Below are 22,005 nucleotides of genomic sequence, written 5' to 3'. Positions count from 1 at the left end.
AACCTAGTGGATTACTGGAGATTAAAACTACAAAAAGTTATTTTGTCCCACTATTCAATCACATCTGAGTGTTGCCGTAAATCTGCACTCACTTGCACTTGCCATTCTTTTAAAATCTTCCAGTGAAAACTGACATTTAATTTTCTTGACAGTAAAATGTCAGCAGCAGTATAAGAAAGGCAGCTCTTCCAGGCCATGATGGAGGTGCAGATTGCACAGCCCTTCTTTTCCTCTTCCCTTCTCTTCCTCTTCCCTTCTCTTCCTACCCTGTGATAAATGGCACTTAGACCCAGACAGATCCCACTGTATCTCAAGCACGGCTTCATTAAGCATAACAAGGTGCTCTCTGTACCAGCACACGGGCAGGGCCTGGGGCAGCGCAGAGCACAGACCCCCACCCAACCTACCAAAATGCAGCGAGGGTATGGGCGTAAGCTGTCTTCTGTGTACCTCACATCTGGGAAGTCAAAACATTTGTTTGTATAAAGCTTAGAGCCAATGTCATCACCAAACATAACTGTGATGCTGATAATTTCTGCTAATAACACTAATTCAATCTAATACATATCATGGTGGGTAGTGATGTTATCTTGCTTACTAACATGTAGACCTTTTCAGCTCCTGTACTGCAAATCATGCCACGCAGTTGGTGCTCCTTAGAGAGAAGGCTCCTCTTTAGCAGCCAGGATTGCAAGTTTAGGGCTTTTAAAGGCTGTGTCCAAAACCCACCAGAGGAAATGGACTCTTTGCTGAGCACATGAAACAAAGCGCTCGCATAGATGCACAAAGCTGAACATTTCAGCTTTGTGAGGAGGGATTAATTCCTGATGGCTGTGTCTCGCCTGTGGGACAGGGGTGCTCCACATTACCACACCTTGTGGAGGTCGCTCTGGTTCCCTCCTGGCTCCCAGACCCCCTTTCCTCCCTCCCTCCAAACTGGGCAGGGGCAAAGCGGAGCGATCGCATTCCCACATTTCATCCCAATGCAGAGTCAAGACATAGCCGAGGCAGACAGCAGGACCCAGAGCTGGGTACGCAGGGTCAGGCTGCATAAACACCGTCAGTATTAAATCTGTATTATTTGCTTTCACTGCAGTGCCTCAGGTCTCTGAGAATCTTCCTGTGCCAGGCACTGTACAAGTCCAGAACAAACTCAGCTCGATATAGGCTTTGAATAAGGACAGTATTGAACCATGACATATTTAGAACACAGCCTTTAAAGATATCATTAAAAATATTTTTAAACCCTGTTTTTTTTGAGTAATACCATCCCCCACCCCTTTAGAGGGGAGACCTTGTCAGGCACTAAATAAATGTTTACGGAAAGGTGTTTATGACTCAACATTAAATAATGATTTAAGATGGAAATGTTGACAGAGCCTGAGTGCTAGCAATACTTCTAAGAATCCTGATGCGTCTGGGAATTTATTTCCTTTTACAGCCTATGATAAAAAAGAGAATAGCTCTACCCATGTTTTAAAATAAAAGCAAAACTTCACATCAAGGGCCAACCTAAATGATCTGTAATCCTTGAAAACAGGAATTTCTACTGGAAACACGGACAAAATCTCTACTGTAGATTTTTCAGCAGGAAAAACAACATAAAAATCATCTCCATATGGTGCATAGATTCCTTTTTCTGTTTACAACTCATTGTTTCAGAAGTCAGGATTTTTAACTAGTGCTGTCTTTTCATTTCTCTATTCCCCTTGTTTGTCTTTTTATCTTAAGATGTGTATTTGCTCCAGAAAAGTCCTTTTAATTTTGACCCACTGGTGGCCCAGCTAAGCACTGAGCTAACAGTGACTAATATTTCAAAATAAATTGCTCCCTCTAGTGAGATTGCAGCAGTACTGATGTGTAGCAGATGTGACCGAAAACTGCTTGGATGTGTTTTTCTGTACCACTGGCTTAAGTGTTTGGCTCATTATAGATTTGATTCTGCGCTCCTACACTCAGACAAAACTCCAAATGATCTCAAGAGGAGACTTGCCTGAGCAAGGAGTGCACGATAAGGCCTTCTGCATTTATGATAATATTATTTACAAAGGCTTATGCCCCCTACACGGTTAAAACCTTCCCTTAAACAACATGCCAATTAACTAGCAGACCTTTGAAGAAACATGCTAGCTCACAGAATGCTAAAGCCTTTACTATGACTAAGTTTCATACAAACAATACTGTTATCACCCTCTCCTTTGTTTCTTTCAGCTCCAAGTTGTTTGAAAAAGAAAAAACTAATTAAAGGTAGACCCCCCTCCAAACATGAGCTGGGTGCTTCAGGATGCTCCCCTACATCCAGCAGTTTTTAAAGTAAAAAAATATTGATATGGTATGTTTTGTGGCTTCTTCAAGAGGCTCCTGAGCAGCAAGACATTAAGAACAAACAGCATTAGCATTCTTTGTAGCACCTTCTACCATGTTGGTATGGTAGTATCAGAAGTGAAGCATTTAATACAGAAATGGGTGCCTTTTCTGTCTTGTTATCAGCCATGCTGCTTTTTGCTTCCTGCCATCTCCAGCTGGCAGGGGGAATGGCAGTGGACCCAGCCTGTCCCCATTGGCAGGAGCGGCTTTGGGAACTCTCTGCAGAGGTGATCCACCAGCACGGCCGCCCCGATGCTGAGATCAGCAGCACTGCAAAGTGATGCTGGCTGCCACAGGGTGATTTCATTAGCAGCACAGCCTGATTTCATTAGTGGGATGATTGGATTAGCATCCGATGAGTGGCTGTAAGGAGAGCGGCCCAGCCACCCGCGGCTGCCCTCCCTTGTGCGGCGGCATGGGGGACTCAGCCTGCTGAAGGTTTGGGTGTTGCCCAACCTGATGTGGTCCTGCCTGCTATGTGGAGAAGAAACAAATGCTTGGCAGGCTCCTGGCCCCCCAGGAGAAGTCTCCATCATGTGTTGTACCAGGAAGGACCATCCCTTTCCTGGGGCTGGGCTCATCCCAGGCACCACAGACATCTCCCATTGGGGTGAGGAGGCAGAACGGCCATGGGTGATGCTGCCTGGGAGAGCCCACTGGGGCAGCTGAGGCAGCTGCTTCTTTGGGGGTTGTGAAGGGATGTCACTGCCCATGGGCTGGTGTGAGGTGAAGCTGGAGCCACCTCAGGTGCTTGTGGGGGTGCAGCTGCTGGACCCAACTCAGCTGTCACCCAGAGCCCAGTGACAAGGCTGAATCCACACCTGTGCTCTCAGGGAGAGGCTTTTTTAATTTAAAAGAGAAAAATAGCAGCTCAGCTCAGCCTCCTGAGACTGTGTAAAGGCAAGGCCACCCCACCAGAGAAGGCTGGTGTGAGGGGAGGCAAGAGATGTGCCTGAAGGCAGGGACCTCATGTCCCAAACCCTTGTTTCTGTCTAGGTGGACTTTGTCCACCATAGCCCATGGAAAGTAGCTATGCAAGGGAGTCCCAACCCTCTACTGGCTTCTCCCCCCGACTGCCCAAGGCAGAGGGGGTGCCCCACTGTGCCACATGCTGCCTTTCCCATGCGGAGGGGATGGTGCCTGATGACTGACTGATGTCTTGCCTGGGACACCGTTTCCTGGCCTCTCTCTTGCTCTCCAGTCTCCCTTTTTGGAGCACAAGTCTGATGAAGAGCAGTTGAGGGAGTTGGGATTTCTTAGCCTGGTGAAAAGGAGGCTGAGGGGAGACCTTATCGCTGTCTACAACTAGGTAGGTTGTAGTATGGAGGATGTTGGTCTCTTCTCCCAAGTAACAAGAGGAAATGGCCTCAAGTTGCACCAGGGGAGGTTTATATTGGATATTAGGAAAAAATTCTTCATGGAAAGGGTTGTCAGGCATTGGAACAGGCTGCCCAGGGCAGTGGTGGGGTCACCATCCCTGGAGGTGTTTAAAAGGTGTTTAGATGAGGTTCTCAGGGACATGGTTTAGTGCTGGAGTTAGGTTAGGTTATTGTTGGACTCAATGATCCTGAAGGTCTCTTCCAACTGGAATGATTCTATGATTCCATGATTTTTAACACTGTGGAAGTGTCACTGAAAGACTGAAGATACAGACAGCCATGACTGTGAGCCTGGGTCCATTTTCTGTAATCAAAGCTTGGCTGGCAGGAGCAGCTCTCCAAGGGTCGTAGCAGAGCAATGTCTGCAGGAGAACAACTGCCACAGGCAGAGGGGGATGATTCGTCCTTCTGTATATGAAACAAAAGGCAGGTGCTAAGGTTTCTTAAACAAATATTTCCTAACTTCTTTTCAAAGAGGGATAAAAGAACATATGATTCTCAAAAGCAAAGGATTAAAAACAAATTAGCCCATTTTGGAAACACTGAGAGCTTTGTTGTGGGCTCCTGCCAGGCCAGAGGGGAAGGGTCTCTGCAGCATGGGCCCTGACGTTCCCACCTCTGGCAACGAGAGCTCGTTCCCCATGGCAGCACAGGTCCTGCCATGCAGTGAGTTACCCAGCATGAGCACGGCCAGACATTTGTTTCCACAACCCCTCAAAGCACAACTGCGTGTGTATGTTCATAAAGTCAAGTCTGTAAGGAGAGGTAAGATCTTTTCAATGCCTCAATTGCTATGGGTGGCTCAGGTTGGTGTAAGGGAGTTTATGGGCATTTAGGATTGCTGAAAGACACATGCCTGTTTTTGCTGGGAAGCTTCTTTTTTCTTATAAGTTGCAAACAACTTCTTAAGGTAAAATAGAAATCATGCCAGAGTCCAGTGTGCCTGCTGTGTACGGGCAGACATGCAAGCTTGTTGTGACTCACTCAGGTTCTAAGTGTTTGGCTTCTTGGTCCTTCATAGCAGTGCCCTCTGCTTTTTGAAGCATAACTTACATTTTGAGCAATTTCCGATGACTCAAATGGTTAAATGCAATCTTTGAAAGTGACGTAGAAGCTTACTTTCTGTGTGGTTTTTTTGTTTGTTTGTTTCTTTTTCATGCTTAAAAATTTTACCCTTAATGATTGCCATTTATTTTAGGTTAAGTAGTCTTAAGCGATGATACTTAGAAGGACCTGTGCACTTAATGCCTGGTGCTGTTCATAAGATCTCTAAGGGAGCTTTGAGGTTTTTTTTAAGATGTATTACAAATAGTTAAGGAAGTGTTTTCGTAAGCATGCACACTGTGTTAGAGCCGCTATAATTAAATGTAATGGCTACCAGCTGTCACTAGAGGTTGCTCTTAATACACTGTGGAGAAATAAAAATAGGGAAAGACTTTACACATCCTCCATCTCCCACCAAGGAGAAACTCTTTTCTTTCTTTTACAAGAGGAAAAAAAGTTCATCACCATGATGCATCTGCACAGTTATCCTATTTATTTTCATCACTAAGCCATTCGTTTAACCATAAAATCATTCTAGCTATTACAACTCTTTGAGATTAGGCAATACAGGGACAAACCACATTTCCCAGACCACCAATATTCAAGTTTTTCTAGTGCACACAGAAAATAGATCAAAATTTTTGAGTTGCATTTTAAGAAGTATTTGAGTAATAACTCCTAATTATAACAAGAAATGTGTGTTTTACTTTAGCATATGTTTTTGTAGTAATACATTTTGCATAGGAAAAACTTAATGATACTGCACTGATATGTTTTCTGATGCTTGCTTTCTGTTCTTGATCTTCCCCATCTGTTTTGTCTTTGACAGGTAAGGAGTCCTAGCTAAAACAATAAAATAAAAATCCTTTCAATATTTTGCAAAGAACTTAAATATTTTGTGCAGGACTGTTGACATGTAAACCAGATGTGTTTAAATAAATAAAACACAGGCTGTTTGTGTCACTAGGACATGCACATCAACCTGCTTTGGCAACTTAACTGCCTCTCTGTTCCCCTGTCCTGCATATTGTTTCCATGTTCGTTTGGACAGCACAGAAGGTACAACAAAAATGTATTTTTCCTGAGTAAATCTACCCATCCATTAGATCAGAATGAACTATTTTGGCCAAATTACGTGTTCTCTATTCTTTCAAAATGCCAAGATGTCTGAACATTTCTTGCCCTGTTTTGTTCTTGTCTAGCTGTACACCTGCAGACATGGGGAGGGAACATGGGGACCGGTCTGGCTGGGCTGCAGAGCCATCAGAGCAAAAGGTGCCATATTGGTGTGTCAGCATGGCATCATGTTTACATGAATGATGTCCTTCATCTGAGCCCTGACTTTTCTGATGGGGCCACTCAAGTGCCAGCTAGGACATACTGTTTGCCTGTGTACCCAATTTCCTCTTCCTGCAACCTGATCTTAACCATAGCTGACCTGCCCCTCGGTTGTGTTGTTTCAATGCTAATTACGCGTTGTTGACTCTGCTGGCTGTTCTGTTTCTGTAATACATGGTGACTGACTTGATGTTCATTAAAACCAGTCCCTGCTTGCATCAGCCTTTCTCAAATTGCACAATTGTGTGCTGCTGTTTTGTGGCTAGGGTGATACCTGAGGGTGTAGTTTGCTCTGGTTCACCTCCTAGTTTGCACTGGTTTTCTTTCATGCCTGGAGCTTGTCTTTCCTCTGTTGCAGTCTGGCCGGGGAGCTCAGCCCTTATGTGAAGCCAACAGTTGTGTTATTTCGGGGCATTCGCTGGGGGAGCACATTTTTGTTTGTTTTTCTCCTGAACTAGGGAGGAGGGGAGTGAGTCTGTGCAGCTTGAATGAAGCTTTGTTTTCTGCTGAGGAAATGAAAAGCTGAAATCTTGTCTCACCTGACACAGAAATGTTCCCTTTCACAGGACTGAGCCTTTTGGTTTGGAGTCCTTGAGGTGGTAAAGTGAAAGAAGGGCTGCATTTACAAGAGCACTAGAGGAGAGGAACACCCCTTATGTGTACAAGGTCAGAGATCTTGTGTGGGAGGTGGAAGACTTGGTGAATTTTTGTTTCTGCTGGAGAGAATTTTAAGCCACGTCTGCCCTTTCAGGCTGTTGCTCAAACCACTGTACTATGGTATGGTACTCCTCTACATTTCTAATTACTTAGGGCCTATTAATGCACATCTGAGCTTATTAGCAGCCTCTGTTGAAGGTATCCATCATTACTTAAAGTAATTATAAAATGCAAGGGTCTGGCAATCCTGTGTTCTCAGGTGCTCATGTGAAGCACCAAACAAGAAAGCCACTAATTTGCTTTTGATTCTGGCTATTATTTAAATACCACAGGAGAATTTGAAAGATCAGGCCCAGTACAGTCTTGTGGAAGAGTTCACGTGCATTTCTGTGGAGGAGGCAGAACTGAGCCTTGATCTGCTTGCTTTTTATGCAAGTGCTCCAGCCTAAGAAAAAGAGGGGGGAGATGACTTTTCATCAGTGATTTTGTAACTTCAGTTCCATAGGGTTTTCTCCAGCTGAAGTTGCTTAATTAACCTGGGTGGGTCGTAATTTCAGTTTGCTGAAATTGACTGTTTGCTAAAATAAATGAATCAAATCAGCTTTTGGCTGCCCACCAGACACCTGGAAAATCTGCTTCTTAAACTGCCACAGTAACTCTTTTGGCTCATAAGAACTTTACCTACGGCTTAACACCTTTATTGCTTTAACATTGTGCAACTTTTGCTCTGGTTAATAGGTATTAATATATTGACCACCCTATGGAGAGCATCCTGCAGTTGTTTGGTTTCTGGCTCCTACTTTGCAAAAGACATAAAAAATACCCCAGAGCTGCAGACCTGCCACAAGCATGAGCTCTGTAGCAGCATGGTGTGCTGTTCCTGGTTCGAGAGGCTTCTTCTTGGACCTGCGGTGTGTGCGTGCATTGGGGAACCAGCAATACAGAATGGGAGCTCTGGAATGGCACAACCTCATGATCTGTGCTTGGCCTTGCACTCCTTGGAAGAAACCATACCAGTGACCAGTCTCTTGTTCACTGCAAACAATTAAAAAAATTTGAAAGCACTGGATCGGATATTTAGAGGACACCTGACCATTTCATCCATCTCCGAAGGAAAACTAATACTGATGGTTTAAGCTACGGTGAAGGTTGTATGATGGATATCTCATATATAACTGCAACATTTATTTCAAATTAACTCTTGATTCTTACTAGGAATAATGACCCTGTATAGCCAGCCTTCCTTTTGAAGAGTTAGGCTCTAGTCCTCTCTCAGACATGGATCCCTTCCTTTCCCTGACTACCTGGTTCTTGAGACCATCCCTAGACATTGCTTCAGCATCATTAAACCACCAGCAAGCAGGTATCAGCTTGATAGCAATCTCTGGACATATATTAGTGAAGAAGAGAGGGTTGATACAGAAAGTTTTTCTGTGGGTGAGGGATTACTGAAACAACCTGTGAGTGCTACTTCAGAACAGTGTCTCTCAGATACTATGTCCTGGCCATGTTTTTCTTTAGAATCGTGCTGAGATGCCAGAAACTTTCAGGCTTATCTGGACCATATATATTTCAGATGCTTTTATAAATAGATTTGTGTTTTTTTCCAAAGTGCATCTTAGAAAAGTTCAGATGTCTGGGCAGCCATATGAGTTACTATAATACCTGTGAGCTGGAGAATTTTCCTTAGTCTCATATAGCTATATATATCTGGACTAGTTTTCCCCATACAGGCATACATTCAATTTTCATAGGTGTGGATGTGAAGTTGGAATACCTCCAGATCATCTGGCTTCTGCCTACATACTTGGAAAAGCAAAGACGACCTTGTTTGACCAACTTTCATAATTGGATACACATAATACAGGATGAAATTTTAATCTGGCAGTATGGCATTGCTGCAGCTAGCAATGGGATGAGGTCCTATCCTTCTGGCCCTGCTTAGCTAGTCTGTCCTGCACCCATCATAAACTAGTTTATTCCCTTTCACCTGAAGTCCCAAAAGCCACTATCACTCAAAATGATGGTAGCCAAGATATAACACTGGTCATTGTGGGAAGACTGGAGGGATGCTTCCTAACCATGTCCTATTTCAACAGTGAGACACACCATACATATATGGCATTTTTTAATGTCTGCGTGCTTTGTAGTGATCTTAACTGCTGTTTAGAAACTGACTCAGATGGGGAGTTGATATTTGACGCCTTGATATTTGCATTGGTGCTATTCATTTTTTGTTCTTTGCAGTAATACAGTATTTTCAGTTGTTTCTTTACCTGAACCACCAAGATAAAGGATTTTCATGTGCCTATCAGGTTTACAGCCTCCTGGGGCTCACGGGCTCAGGCTCCATAGGACGCACAGCTGTGGCTGATGAGAAGGATTTGCAGGACTAGTGTAAGGCAACACTGCCACAGTCACAAGTGGCCCCTCTTTAACTCCACCACATCGCACTTTGATTACTCAAAGCGTTTCTCTACCTCACTGTGAGCAATAGCTTTTGCTATGGTACAATAGGAACAGCAGAACCTCAAAAAGCTGCATGGATCTAAGGGGCCAGCCAGTTCTGCACTCCCTCACTTGACTTTATCAGTGGAAATTCCTTCCTCACTGATCGAATGACCGAGGGAAAATTATCTCTTTTTAAAACAGTTCACATTTCTTTGGATTCAGTTTCAAATTGGCATTCTTAAGCTTATCACAGACCATTTGTAAATGCACTAGTTCCTGACTGAAAGATTTAGCATGTACCAGATTTGTTATCCGTCTAGGACAAACAGTCTGACAGAGGCACATGCCATACAGTACAGTCTCTATGAGACATTTAAAGGTAGCAAGAGCACTGCATAATCTAAAGAACATTATTTAAAATTGACAGAACTTTTACCCTACCATAAAAGCAGCCTTCTTCTGGGGCTTTTGGATTTACTTCCATGTTCATTTACCCACTTAAAATTGGTGTAGAAATCCAGTTAACCTTTGTGTAACATCAGAAGTAGCCAAGCATCAGCCAAATGTCTCTCTGATCCAGTGCAGCTCAGGCACGAAAGCTGCACATGGTCCCTTCCAAACAGAGCAAGAATTGAATGACAGGCAGCAATTGCTGCTTTAAACCCCCTTCTCCATCCACTCAGGGTCACAAGCCCTGTAGTTGTTCAGGCTTGTCCTGGGCTTCTTGCTCTCTCTTTGTCTCAGTGGTATTTTTCACTTTCTCTCTGATTGACCTTTTTTATTTTTTTCTACTACAGGGATATACAATACTACCAATATGTGCCTTGTCTTGAACAGGCTATGTCTGTGTGATCTGGATGAAGGTTGCTTTTGCTATATCTTTCAAGAACTATAGAAAATCTTTATTACTTATGTTTTCCTTGATTAAACCCTACTACTGTAGCTAACAATGTTGGCAAGTCTGCTCCAACTCAGTGGTAGTAGGGTCTACATGTAGCACAGGATATAAATCTCTTAAAGTAACTACTTAATCTTGTATGATACCCATAGTATCCATACCTCATACTTTCCTCCCTACAGCAAATTGTGGCAGAAGCCTGTGAATGATTAGAGTATATTTTTTTCTCCTGCCACATTTCATTAAACCATCTCTGAAAGGGAAAACAACTGAGCTATGTGCTTGAATATCTTCATAGTGGTGTTGCATTGTTTCATGGCCAGCTGTAGTTAAAAAACTTTCAATTAAAACATACAGCACCAGCAGTACCCAGATCATTTTTCTGAGCTGATCATACTCTTGTATAATCACAGTGATACAACATGCTGATAGTCAGTGTTGCAGTGCAGGACTGCCAAACCAGTTCATGATCTTGAAACCAAGAGAGCTGTTGTTTGGCTTCTGTTCCTTCAATTCACTCATCAGAACTGTAGAATCATGAAGGCGAGTTGACGTGTGTCCTACTGAGCAGGCAGCTGCCCCAGGACAGCATCTCTGTGGGTGCTGAGCTGCTGATAGTTTGGGTGTGGGCAGCAGCTTCACTTTCACCATCCTCTGTGTGTGAATCTGAGCAAGAAGAAAAACTGGAAGAAATTGCCTGGCCCTTTTCCACTGCTTTACCTTAAAGAGCAGCTGGTATCTGTAGAAAGTTGTAACCACTGTTAGTCAAAATCTTGTCATATTTTGTTTGCAGGAGGCAAATGACTGACATTTTCCTTTGACAGGACAACTGACTTGGTCACCAGATTTGTCTGGGCTTGTCACAGCTGTTTGGGTATCTATAGAGAGGCCCAAAACAGCACCAGTCCTCAATCTCCTGGGGGAGCAGCATAAAGCGTTTCTATCTGGGACTGTATAAGCTTCTCTGTAGCCCTGTGTGCCATACCAAAGCCCAGCAGCAGGCAGAGACTGTACTGGAGGATTTCTGTACATTAGAGCCATCTCCTCAACATCTCCAGATTTCCCTTTGAATAGCATTGTAGGATGAAGGGAAGTGCTTTTCTATGTTTCTGTCCTCCCACCTCACTGCAGAGTTTCCCAACAGCTGTGCGTAATCTGTCTCAGGGCTACCTACTGGGAGATGCTCTGTGGCCCTGCTCCAGGGCATCCAGACAGGGACTGGCTCCAGCTGCTCCCCTTCTGCTGCACCTTTCCACTCAGGACGCCAGGGAGAAGGCAAGGAGGATGGGGCTGGGGGTCATGTCTGCTGCTCATTTGGTGTCAGGACATAGGACGTGGAAACCAGGGAGCTCCAAGGCACCCCAGCTCCCAGCTTGGGAAGGCAGGCAGAGCAGCTCTGCTGCCTTCTCCAGCATCATGGTGGCAGACAGACTTGTAACAGTCTTGTTTCTTTGGTGCCTGTGTTTCTGCAACAGACTGAGTGGGACTCATCTGTCCCCTGTGCCTGAATTTCTCTTTTGTTTTTTTTAATGTGTGTTTTCTCAGAGGAGATAATAGATTTTTCCTTCTCAAAAGTCACTGAAACTATATGTACAGCATAGCTGGGCTATGTAACAGCTGCTTTTCTACATGCCAGGCAGGTTTACCACTTGTTAGAAAAACACTGAGATTTCCAGGTACATTTCTTAGTTTTATTTTTTCCTTAGAAAAGAGACAGTGAGTACCATATGTCTTATTTGCAGTAACGACCGCCACAAGTTCTTATTTTGAGAAGATTTAGAAATAAGACAAAAATAATGAAGATAACCTATACCCCAAGCCACAGAATCCCAGAATCCCAAGTACAACGTTGAAAAAGAAGCTGATAATATTGATCCCTTGTGTACTGAAAGTTACACTTCAAAAATTAATGGAGAGGGAAGCTCAACTGCCCTTTCTGTAGTACCAGAATGCTAAGCTAAATCCCAAATGTAGAATTTTTACAGGTATAAATATAGGGGATCATTTTCAGACAATGTTAAAACTACTGCTTAATTCCCTTTCCTTCAGGAGAAAGCTCCTATGAGGTGCACTTGGAAAGGAATCCCTGAGTGTAGTAGATTTACTACTGCGCGAACCAAGAAGTAGCTTTTCAGAGTGGTAAGTGGAAGGAGTGAGACCAGCCTGATCAGTGAGGACCCCAGTTCTGCCATCACTTGTGCCTTGAGTAACTTCAAACATTCATCCTGTTTGTTCAGGCAAACTCATCTCTCAAAACATAAAGCTATTCTTGCACACAAGTGCTGGCAGGATCTGGGATCAACAACTACACAAATACTGCTCTGCCATTGGTCTCCTGAGTGTTTGTAGAGAAAAATATTAGGCTTTGGTCCTCTAAGGTGAGAAAGCCACATTGTTATATATCTCTGAGGATCTGAGTGCCCAGAATGAGTCCCTGGTATTTTTAACAAAGACTTTAATGGCCTTGTTGTCGTTCTAGCCACATTCGTATTTCCTCCCTGTTTGCTTTTAGCCATTCAATGTTGTTCTTCACCTGCTCAATTGACTGACTCCTGGGCGATGCTCCTGACCCAGCATTAGGATATGTCTCAAAGAAATTTTCCATCTGGAAAAGAGAGAGAAAAAGAATTGACATGAAGCAAGTAATGTTGCTATTGGGCAAGTGGTTTTTGTTTTGACTGGGAGAGATATTTAAGCTCAGGCTAGTAGCCCTGGGGTAGTTTTACAGTAACTCATGCTGTTTAACATATTTAGAGGATAAAAATTCAAACTTCCTGGCCGGTATATTGTTAAATGTACTGACTTAAACCCAAGGGAAGTGCTGTCACCATACCTGCCAAAGCTGGAGCTCGGTGTTGAAGGTTTGGCTAATGGTTACTATTCGACCAAGGTTTCTGTCATTGATAGTGAATCTAGAAAAACAATTAAATAAATGATATTTGATGCAAAACTGTTGAAAAATAAAAGGCACATGTAATTATCTGAAGCTTAAGCTTCTAACTGTGCTACAATAAAACAGAGGCACTCAGATTTTGGCTTTTTTGGAAATACTTGAAAAACAGTACTCCCATACAATATCTGTGCTGTTCTCAAAAACATTTACTAATGGAGAGATCTCTTCTAGGGTATTTTTCTTCTTTTTAATTAATGACTTACTGTCTTACGTTGACAATTAGGTGTATTGCTGGTGAGCAATACAAATGCTGTCTAGTTCACAGCTCTAGGTTTGCAGGTGTGCTTTGCTTCTGTGCCATCACTAGCCACTTAGAAAGGAGAAGGAAGGAGACAGAAGTCACTCAAATAGGGAAAAGCAAAGGAAAAGTTTGCTATTACTTCCACCGCTTGTCTATACATCTGCTGCTTATTGCTACTACTAGAAGGAATTGAAAAAAAAATCTATACACTGTCTTCTTGTCATGAAATCAATGGAGTGGAGAAAGTGACTAATTTCCATGCAATATCCAGATTTCTATGGCCTTGGTAGAACTTTCTATACTTTTTAATCACCATTTATTGGTAGTGATCATTTAGGGGAAGAATGATTTTCAAGTTAGCAGCAAAGTACTTTTTCACAACAGGTGGTTACAACTGCATTGAATACACTTTTTGTTTTCATTATGTAAAGGCCAATTATTATAGCTGTATGGTGAAAATATAGAAAAGCATGGAATATAACAAGATAGGTGGATGGATGGATGTAGACCTAAAGTTTCCAGTGAGTTAATTAACGTACCTGTCAACCAAGTACTGCCAGTTCAGCCGTATCCAGTCCCAGGCCATTGTCTTCCCGTAGGTGTTATATGAGATGTATCTCAGGACTGTGAACACATCTTGGGTTTTGATGAGGCTGGTGTTGTAAATATATTTCAGATACCTGTGGAAAATGCCAGAAGAATCAATGAAAGCCCTTCATGAAGGATGATGGAAAGCAAATATTAAGTTAACATTTTGGGTGTAGACTTAACTGATGATGATGATAAATCACACCATGTTAATATCTATATTTCTCAAGTATTTGCCACCATAGTCTACAGACTGTTTTTAAGCAGGAATATTATTTTTGTCTACAGCATTTTAAAGGTAAACTACACCGATCTAAAACATAAGTATCTGTTGAAATCTGTGTCAAGAGATAATTGTATTGAAAGAAACCTAAGCAGTTAGGCTTATCTTCAGAAAGTAAGTAAGTTACTTGAAAATAGCCCAAACCAATTATTAGTCCTGTATTTTAATAGTAGTGAAAAAAAGATTGGATTACTCAGTGGGCCAGCCTATTTGGAAGCCAAGCGCCAAAAAAAGTAATAGGCCAAGCTATGGGGACCATGAGTACACATGTAGATGACTTGCTCAGACTGAAATCTGTGCTGTTCTGAAACTCTTATCCACGTAAAGCTACAATTCATCTGGGCATAGTATGCCTGCAAGCACTGCAGTTATACTTCCAGTTACAGCAAAAATGGTTTTGACTGATGGAGTGGAGGGATCCCTCAGCACACACATTTGTAGAGAGATGAGTAGCATGGAATGAGCAGCTGGAGAAGAACACCCTTGAGCTGTTGTGTGCTGGGGTTACGGACTGTCTTCTTTTTTCATATATGTAAGGCACAATTTTCTCAATTTGTTTGCTTTTTCCCCCTTCCTTTTCATTTTAACAGTAAATTAAGAGAGAAGCTTTCCTTGCCTTAGGGGGGATTTTTATTTTCTGCAAATATAGGCTGATCTAGCTAATTAATTCATGTCTTAATCATGTCAGCAATTACTTATTGAATGGCTTTAGGTTATGGCCATTGTGAACACAAGAATGTAGGAATACAGCTGCTTCCTACCACTATTTTAATTACACTAACTCTTATATTTACTCTTCCTGAACCTCCTATATTTCCTAGTTTCATCTTGTTTAAACTTGGTCCTCTTCCAGGCAGAGACTGCTCCATCTTATGATATTTAGATAGGGCTCCAACACAGTGATGAATGCCCCTGCTGAAGATGTTTGTCCACCTCTCTGATACATGACACAACTGCATGCAAAGGTATCAGATAAACTGACAGGAGCTGTTATGTCTGTGCAGAGCAGCAGCCTGGGGAGATGTTTGCCTGGTCTGAGAGCTGGACCAACCTCCCCAGCACTGCCATGGTGGCATGAATACATCTTTTCTGGTTCTAGCTCAAGTACCTCTGCACAGCACTTCAAGGAGCATTGTGACTTCACACAGATGCCTTCATAGGTCTGTTAGTAACTACTCCAAGTTGTTTGCCTAATTTTGGCTACTTAGAAGGTAGACATCTAGTCTAAGCAAACTCCCTTTGTAGCCAATGGAGGGTGACTGACAACACCCAAAAGAAATTCTTCCTGCTGATTTCAAATCTGTTTCTTGGTCTGGTCTCAACAATGCTCTGAAGGTCCTGCCTCACTTCATTGATTATAGAGGAAACATAGAAGGCTAATTTTCTCCTGATGCTTAACTATTAGGCAGCTAAAATTCCACAGGGTGAAGGCACTGTTGAAACAGCTGAAGGCAGTTTTCTGTGTGCAGAAACTACCATGTGTTCAATATCTTTCCACTGAAGGAGCAAGGCTTTTTTTCTGCTATAGTACAATCTCAGAGGGGGTGTTAGATAACTGGTTGTGAAAATGTGTTGCATTCCTCATGCTGTAATCAGACAAAAATGACAGCACACGACAGAGGAAAGGGGAATGAGCAAATGGTGGCCAGTTTCTTCTGTAGGGAAAGAAAAATCTTCACGACTTTAAATCACCTGTCCAAAAGGGTGATGTTCTTCACTGATGCCAGGCCATACAGCAGCTTTACTTTTTCTTGTGCTAATGAAGTCTCTTGGTATTTCTTGAACATATAATTCCACGATGACTCATTGCCTGAGTTCTGCATTCCATAGCGATACACCAGGAGTCGGAGATTTGCAGGAATACTAAAATAAAGAAACAGTACTTGAATATTCTTCCCCCTTTCCTGTTTGAGACCTGTGAACAAGTCACTTGCTGTGTTTTTTATCAGCCACAAGAGCCATGCACACTCACGTTTGTCCTTGCAGCCATTGTTCAAATAGTTGAGAAGCGTTGTTCAAAGATTCTCTGTCATCCATACTGCAGGCAAAGTCTAGAACAGATGCACGAAGAAGCCTTTAAAAGTAATGGGGAGAAAGATATTTTACTACTGCTTAGCATTCCTTCGATCTATCAACAATATGAGAAGAAAAAAAAAAAACCAAAAAAAAACGATTGTTCAACCTCTCTAAATGGTTTCCAGTATCACTCCACTGCAGTTGATTCACAATGGGTTTTACCAGGGAGCGAAAATATTCCTGGAGTAGAAAAGGGAGTTAGTTACTTGTGTAGATTTCTTTAAATAACAATAGATTTGTATTGACAGTTGATTCTCATTTTCCCCAGAACTAGCATCTTAAAGAAAAAGTAACACAAACATGCACATGCACAATCTTTCCAGATCACCACAGCACGCCAAGTCTGAATGTTTGCAATACTGATGCACAGGTGGGACGAAGGAAACCTGCTGCTCTCCAGCCTTGTCTGTGCTCTCAAATGAAGGTTGAGGCACAGCAAGGACACAGTTCCACAACTGTTTTCCAGACATAATGCTGAATTCAGGTCATGCTTATTTTAGTGACATGTTCAGCATGTTGGCTCAACTAACAAACCTGCCCACTGCCACATTGAGATGTAGTCGTCCTTTGTGCTGAGGACAGGTGTCAGAGATGGTGCTGCCATACACATAGGTCTTTGATGGACACAGGACAGCCTTGACTAACAAACATCTGTACTGTGACTCATGGTGATGGATTATAGCATAATTGGAAATAATTTCTTTCCTCTGAATGCATAGTCGTGAATTGAGATTCCAGGTAATTCGGAGATCAGTACTAAGCAGTTTTCAGCACATTTTCATAGAATCATTTTGGTTGGAAGAGACCCTCAGGATCATCGAGTCCAACCATAACCTAACCTAACTCCAGCACTAAACCATGTCCCTGAGAACCTCATCTAAACACCTTTTAAACCCCTCCAGGGATGGTGACTCCACCACTGCCCTGGACAGTCCATTCCAATGCCTGACAACCCTTTCCATGGAGAATTTTTTCCTAATGTGCAACCTGAACCTCCCCTGGTGCAACTTAAAACCATTTCCTCTTGTCCCATCACTTGTTACTTGGGAGAAGAGACCAACGCTCTCCATGCTACAACGTCCTTTCAAGGTATAGTAACAAAAAGTAAATACTGATAGCTCAGCAACACTGAAAATCACTTAAACTTCAACATTATTGCTGTTATAGATGCTGAATTGTCAGATCCAGTGGTACCATGCAGGAATGCTTTTTTTTTTTGCTTTGTCACCTGGAACTGGGGATAGAGATCTGTGTCATCTTCAAGCATGTTTGCGACGTAAGTTACAGATGATATAACTCTATTCCAAGGTAAATAGTCGGTTTCATTTATTAGGTATTTTGTGAGCTCCAGGGAAACAGAGTAATTCAGGAGGCCAGGTCTGTAGAAGGAAAAAACATAGCTACTGTTATTTTAATGAATTTGATGAACTTGGTTCTCTCAAGATATTACAACACTATTTACTTTAGAAGGTCTGAAACAATAAATTTTGGGAGAGGGAAAAATTGGCTGGAATGGAACTTGGGTGGTGGTGTTTTCCAAAGAGACCACTGAGGATCACTGTTGGCCAACACCTTACTGCGGGAGCTCTCGTTGCCTTCATTGCGCAGCAGCCCAGTGTGCCCACAAGTGGGTAGCCCTCAACTGATGACATTAACTCCTGTCACACAAAAAGGAATTGCTAACTCTGGGGACATCCTGAAAGGCTGAGGAGATTCAGACTTGCAGGGTGTCACAGAAAGTCACCTAAAGTTTATCAGTGTCAGGATGGCTGGGTACAAGAGCTAGAAGTTTCCAAACAAGATAGCTGAGGTGGTAACTTCCTAGTGCCATGATATGCATTGTAGGCATGCCTCTGATTTTCTGGACATCTAACTTCTTCTGGAGTGCTTCTATTATTGTTACTTACATTGCAAAAACACCCCTTTCTAAGACCTGTGCAATTACAACCCCCCTTTTTGTTTTTCTTTCCCTGCCACTTCTCTTGACTGCGTTAGTACTGCGAGTTGTCAATGCATACTTGAATTTGCTTCTTTTAGAGGACTACAGACCAATAAACAATTAAGGCTTGCAACAAATCCAAAAATTTTCTTTCAGCCACCTAAGCTGAGTTCTAATTAGTAGGCAAGTGAAAGTGAAAAACTTGCATTGAAATCTCTGCAGGGAATCAGTTTACCTTGCTAAAGAAAAGGCATCATCCAAAATCCCTGCACGATCAGCAGCTGAAAAATTCTGTGTGAAAAGAAGGAAAGAGTAATTAAGAATAACAGATAGATTATTTGCAGGAAAAGCAGCCTCTACAGACCTTTATAAGACACCCACCAACTGGGTTAATGTTATGACACTCACTCTGTGGTTGTTGATCAGAAGAGTGCTTAATGTGGCCCAGCTTTGACTGTTATAATTCACCCGATAGAATCCAATGTGGTCTGGATTAATGTTTACAAAACTATTAGGAGCCGATGTTATTGTAATTCCTGCAAAACAAACAAGCAATGATCAATTTGTGCATCTTATATGACACAGAAGTCAATGGAGCCTCCGTGACTCCAAAAGTAATATTTGGTTTTAATGTATATCAAACCAAAATCCAAACCTTATTATTATTTATTTGTTCTTAAATGGCTGTGAGTAAAGATGAGCTATTACAAGCTTTATTGAATGCCAGCACTTGTTTTAGAATAATGAATTGTGTGATTACTTGAGCCAGCTAGTTAGTTAAATTTAAAATGGAGGTCACTGTGATGAGAGTGAGGATGGTGAAAATTAGTGTCATCGCAAAAATTATGAAATTGCAAAGAAACAATTCTTGCAAATATCTCTTTTAAAAGGTTTTTCACTCTCATGATTACTATCAGTTTTAAAATTCTCATACTTTATCTTGTGTTAGTTTCATTTTTTCAGTTTATTTCATGGACTCATAAAATCATAGAATGTCCTGAGTTGGAAGTGACTCACAAGGATCATCGAGTCCAACTCCAGATTTCAACTAACTTTTAAAGGATTTTCTTCCCTGTACTCTTCTTTGATTCAATTTCTGTTGGCTATAGATAAAGGAATTGCAAAACAGGCGGATACTTTACTCTAGAACTCGTATTTAAGGAATATCCCATTTAAAATGAATCCTTGGCAAATGTTCCTTTCTCAGGAGCTTGGCCTGGTCAAGTTGGTGCTGCTAATTATGAAAGTTCATCTATTGCCCATTGAAAACAGTGAGCTTCAATCTGTGGTTTGAGGGTGGCTGGAGTTAAAGCACTTTTCTGTTTGGATGTTCCATGCAAGGTATTCTGAAAGGCATTTTTCCCTTGCATTTGCTGTTTGCTCTATTAGCCAAGATTTTTATGGATGTAGAAGTAAGCACTTAATTGTGCCTTTGCAGGTTTTGTCAAGTTCATAGCCCCTTGTAGGCCACGGTAATGTCTTGTGGAATTTAGAAAAGGAGATTTTCTTTGTGTTAATCTCTGACTTGTATCATGACATAAGACATTATCTTTTGGTTTTGCACAGGTACTAAGAGCAACCAGGTTAAAACAAAACAAAGCAAAACAACCAAAATCAGAATGAAAGACATATTGCATTTTAAATAGCTAAGATTCAAATAAGCACAAGAAGAGAAGAACTGATTGTGATATTCCTGAAATTATAGTATATGTTGAAATTTAAAAACAAATACTGTTAGTATTTTTTTTTCCCCAATTTTTCCCCCTTTTTGGTCACTAGATTTGTAGAAGGAGAAATTCAGATTTGACCTACCCGTGTAGGTATTTCCTCATTCCTGAAATCAGCATTAGAAAACATGTTTAATAGTTTGTAGCTCTTTTTGTTCAGCTGAATGTAGATTGCCAGTTTAACATGCCACAGATGCGTTCATCAGCTTCTCACTTCACCTCTTTTCTTAGACTTAACAAAGAGCTTATCTAAGTCCCATTGATTTTAGTACATCATAACTAAGAGTATGCTTAGATGCTTCCTTGAATAGGACTGTATTTAAACTCATGCTTAACCAGTTTACTGAATTTGGCCTAAATTGCCATAATGTCAATGTGTATAGGGGAAATAATCATCTTATTGCAGAAATGATTACTAACTTCAACACAACCAAGCTGTGTGCTGGTTCCTGGATCTGAAAACTGAAAAGCATGAAAGTTAATTCTGTATTTTATTTCCTATTTAAGGACATCGAAAAGCTTTATCCATCCATTACCCTTAAAAGAAAAGTGGAATTTTACCTGCAGAGTTTGATGCGTTGTAGAGAGTATAATCTGTTGACGCTCCAAGTCTCCATTTCACTGGTATATTCCACTTGTAACTGAAATTAAAGGGAAAGAGAATTAGGTGACATTTGAAACCAAATGCTAAAAATAAAAAAAAAATATATATATTTGTATTTGTTTTAATGCTTACATCTTGTTTTATGAAGCCAGCTGCATGCTTATATACATATACATTTAGCAAATATCCCATGTAACAAACCACAGCATTTTATCAATATCTGTTTATGCTGTAAAGATGTTTCTGTGCTATGATTCAGGCAACAAAATGTCAGATATTCATGTGGTATGATTGGGACAGATATATTCCCTGAAAAGCAAAATAAAAACCATGAAGCGTCTGAGCATGTTCATGCTCTAGTGATGGGGAATAGCAGTAGCTTGTCTTAAAACTTTGTATTTATCAATAGTTCTCAAAAGCAAGAGAGTGGAGTGAGATTTTGCGCATTAACTGATGTTGAGATATTAGTCAAGTTAATCTAGTACTGTGTTAATTACATGCCTAGACTTAAATCTGAAAGCTGCACAATTATTTTTTTTTTTTCTTTTTTAAATGAAAATCAATGGGACTGCTAGAGCCATCTCCTTCTGAATGCAATCTTCACCTCTTGGTGACTTTGTGTGCTGGAGAGGGTAATAATTACCCATAAGCAGAGAAAGACCATATGAATGAATTTCCATTGTGCTCTACCGCACAGCTCTGGAACCTGTGGCCCTGCTGGGCAGTATCTTCATGTCATGGCAGATAATCATCTAGCAGGATACAAAGCAATTAATTTGGTAAAAGATGATTATATGTGTATGGTTGGTGTCAGTATTAATGCTTACGTGTCTAGGGCTTTGTGCATTCACCAGTTAATCTTTGCAATGCTAACTTGAAATAAGTGGTTAAGTATTAAAACCCCTTTTTTTTTTACAGGTGGGAAAACTGGAAGAACTTAAGCAAACACTGTGATACAGTCGGTAGGACCTCTTGCTTTTTCCAGCCTATTTTCCTTATCCAAGACAATCTTAATTCCTCCATTATAAAGCACTGGGAGCCAAATTCAACCTTACTTCTTGGTCTTCGATTCCTTGAGCACCTTCAGTGGGCAGGTGCAGGCTCCTCAGTCTAGGGATGCCCAGGATGCGGCTGAGACATTTGGGCTGGAAGGGAGTCATGGCGTATCCTGACTGAAATTGCGACCCGGCAGTCAGGGAGGCAGACGGCAGAGGATGCCATGAGCCACCAGCACAGGGCTGCTAAAATTATTAAGCCCTTTTGAGCAGTCACCTGCTGTTTCATGTTAGCATATTACAGTCTATCCCAGGGAGATTTTTCTTCCATCTTAAAACCCCTGGTGACAAGTGCTACTGGAAAACGTGAGTCATCTTTACAGCCCTGGATTGAATGAATGGTCATTAACTTCCAGAAAATATCAAAATGAAGGCTACAGTATCTCCTGCTGCCTCCAGAAAGAA

The 22,005-nt window shown here is 41.6% G+C and overlaps 1 protein-coding gene across 1 annotated transcript in view; it reads right to left on the bottom strand.

Annotated features, from left to right (window-relative positions):
- Positions 1-12,589: 12,589 nt before the first annotated feature.
- ENPEP (glutamyl aminopeptidase) overlaps positions 12,590-22,005 on the bottom strand; it is a gene marked incomplete at both ends in the record, with an annotated part of 35,356 nt that continues 25,940 nt past the window's right edge. Inside the window, 10 exons of the mRNA XM_080343338.1 lie at positions 12,590-12,739; positions 12,968-13,046; positions 13,868-14,008; positions 15,892-16,062; positions 16,172-16,273; positions 16,382-16,455; positions 17,504-17,654; positions 18,450-18,505; positions 18,623-18,750; positions 20,503-20,582. Coding sequence (XP_080199464.1) covers positions 12,590-12,739; positions 12,968-13,046; positions 13,868-14,008; positions 15,892-16,062; positions 16,172-16,273; positions 16,382-16,455; positions 17,504-17,654; positions 18,450-18,505; positions 18,623-18,750; positions 20,503-20,582 — 1,132 coding nt within the window. The remainder of the gene's footprint in view (positions 12,740-12,967; positions 13,047-13,867; positions 14,009-15,891; positions 16,063-16,171; positions 16,274-16,381; positions 16,456-17,503; positions 17,655-18,449; positions 18,506-18,622; positions 18,751-20,502; positions 20,583-22,005) is intronic.

This window comes from Nesoenas mayeri (assembly GCF_963082525.1).
Source record: "Nesoenas mayeri genome assembly, chromosome: 4".
In the NCBI taxonomy this organism is placed as follows: domain Eukaryota; kingdom Metazoa; phylum Chordata; class Aves; order Columbiformes; family Columbidae; genus Nesoenas; species Nesoenas mayeri.
The sequence above is the reverse complement of the archived record's forward strand: the minus strand, read 5'-3'. Positions and strand labels throughout refer to the sequence as shown.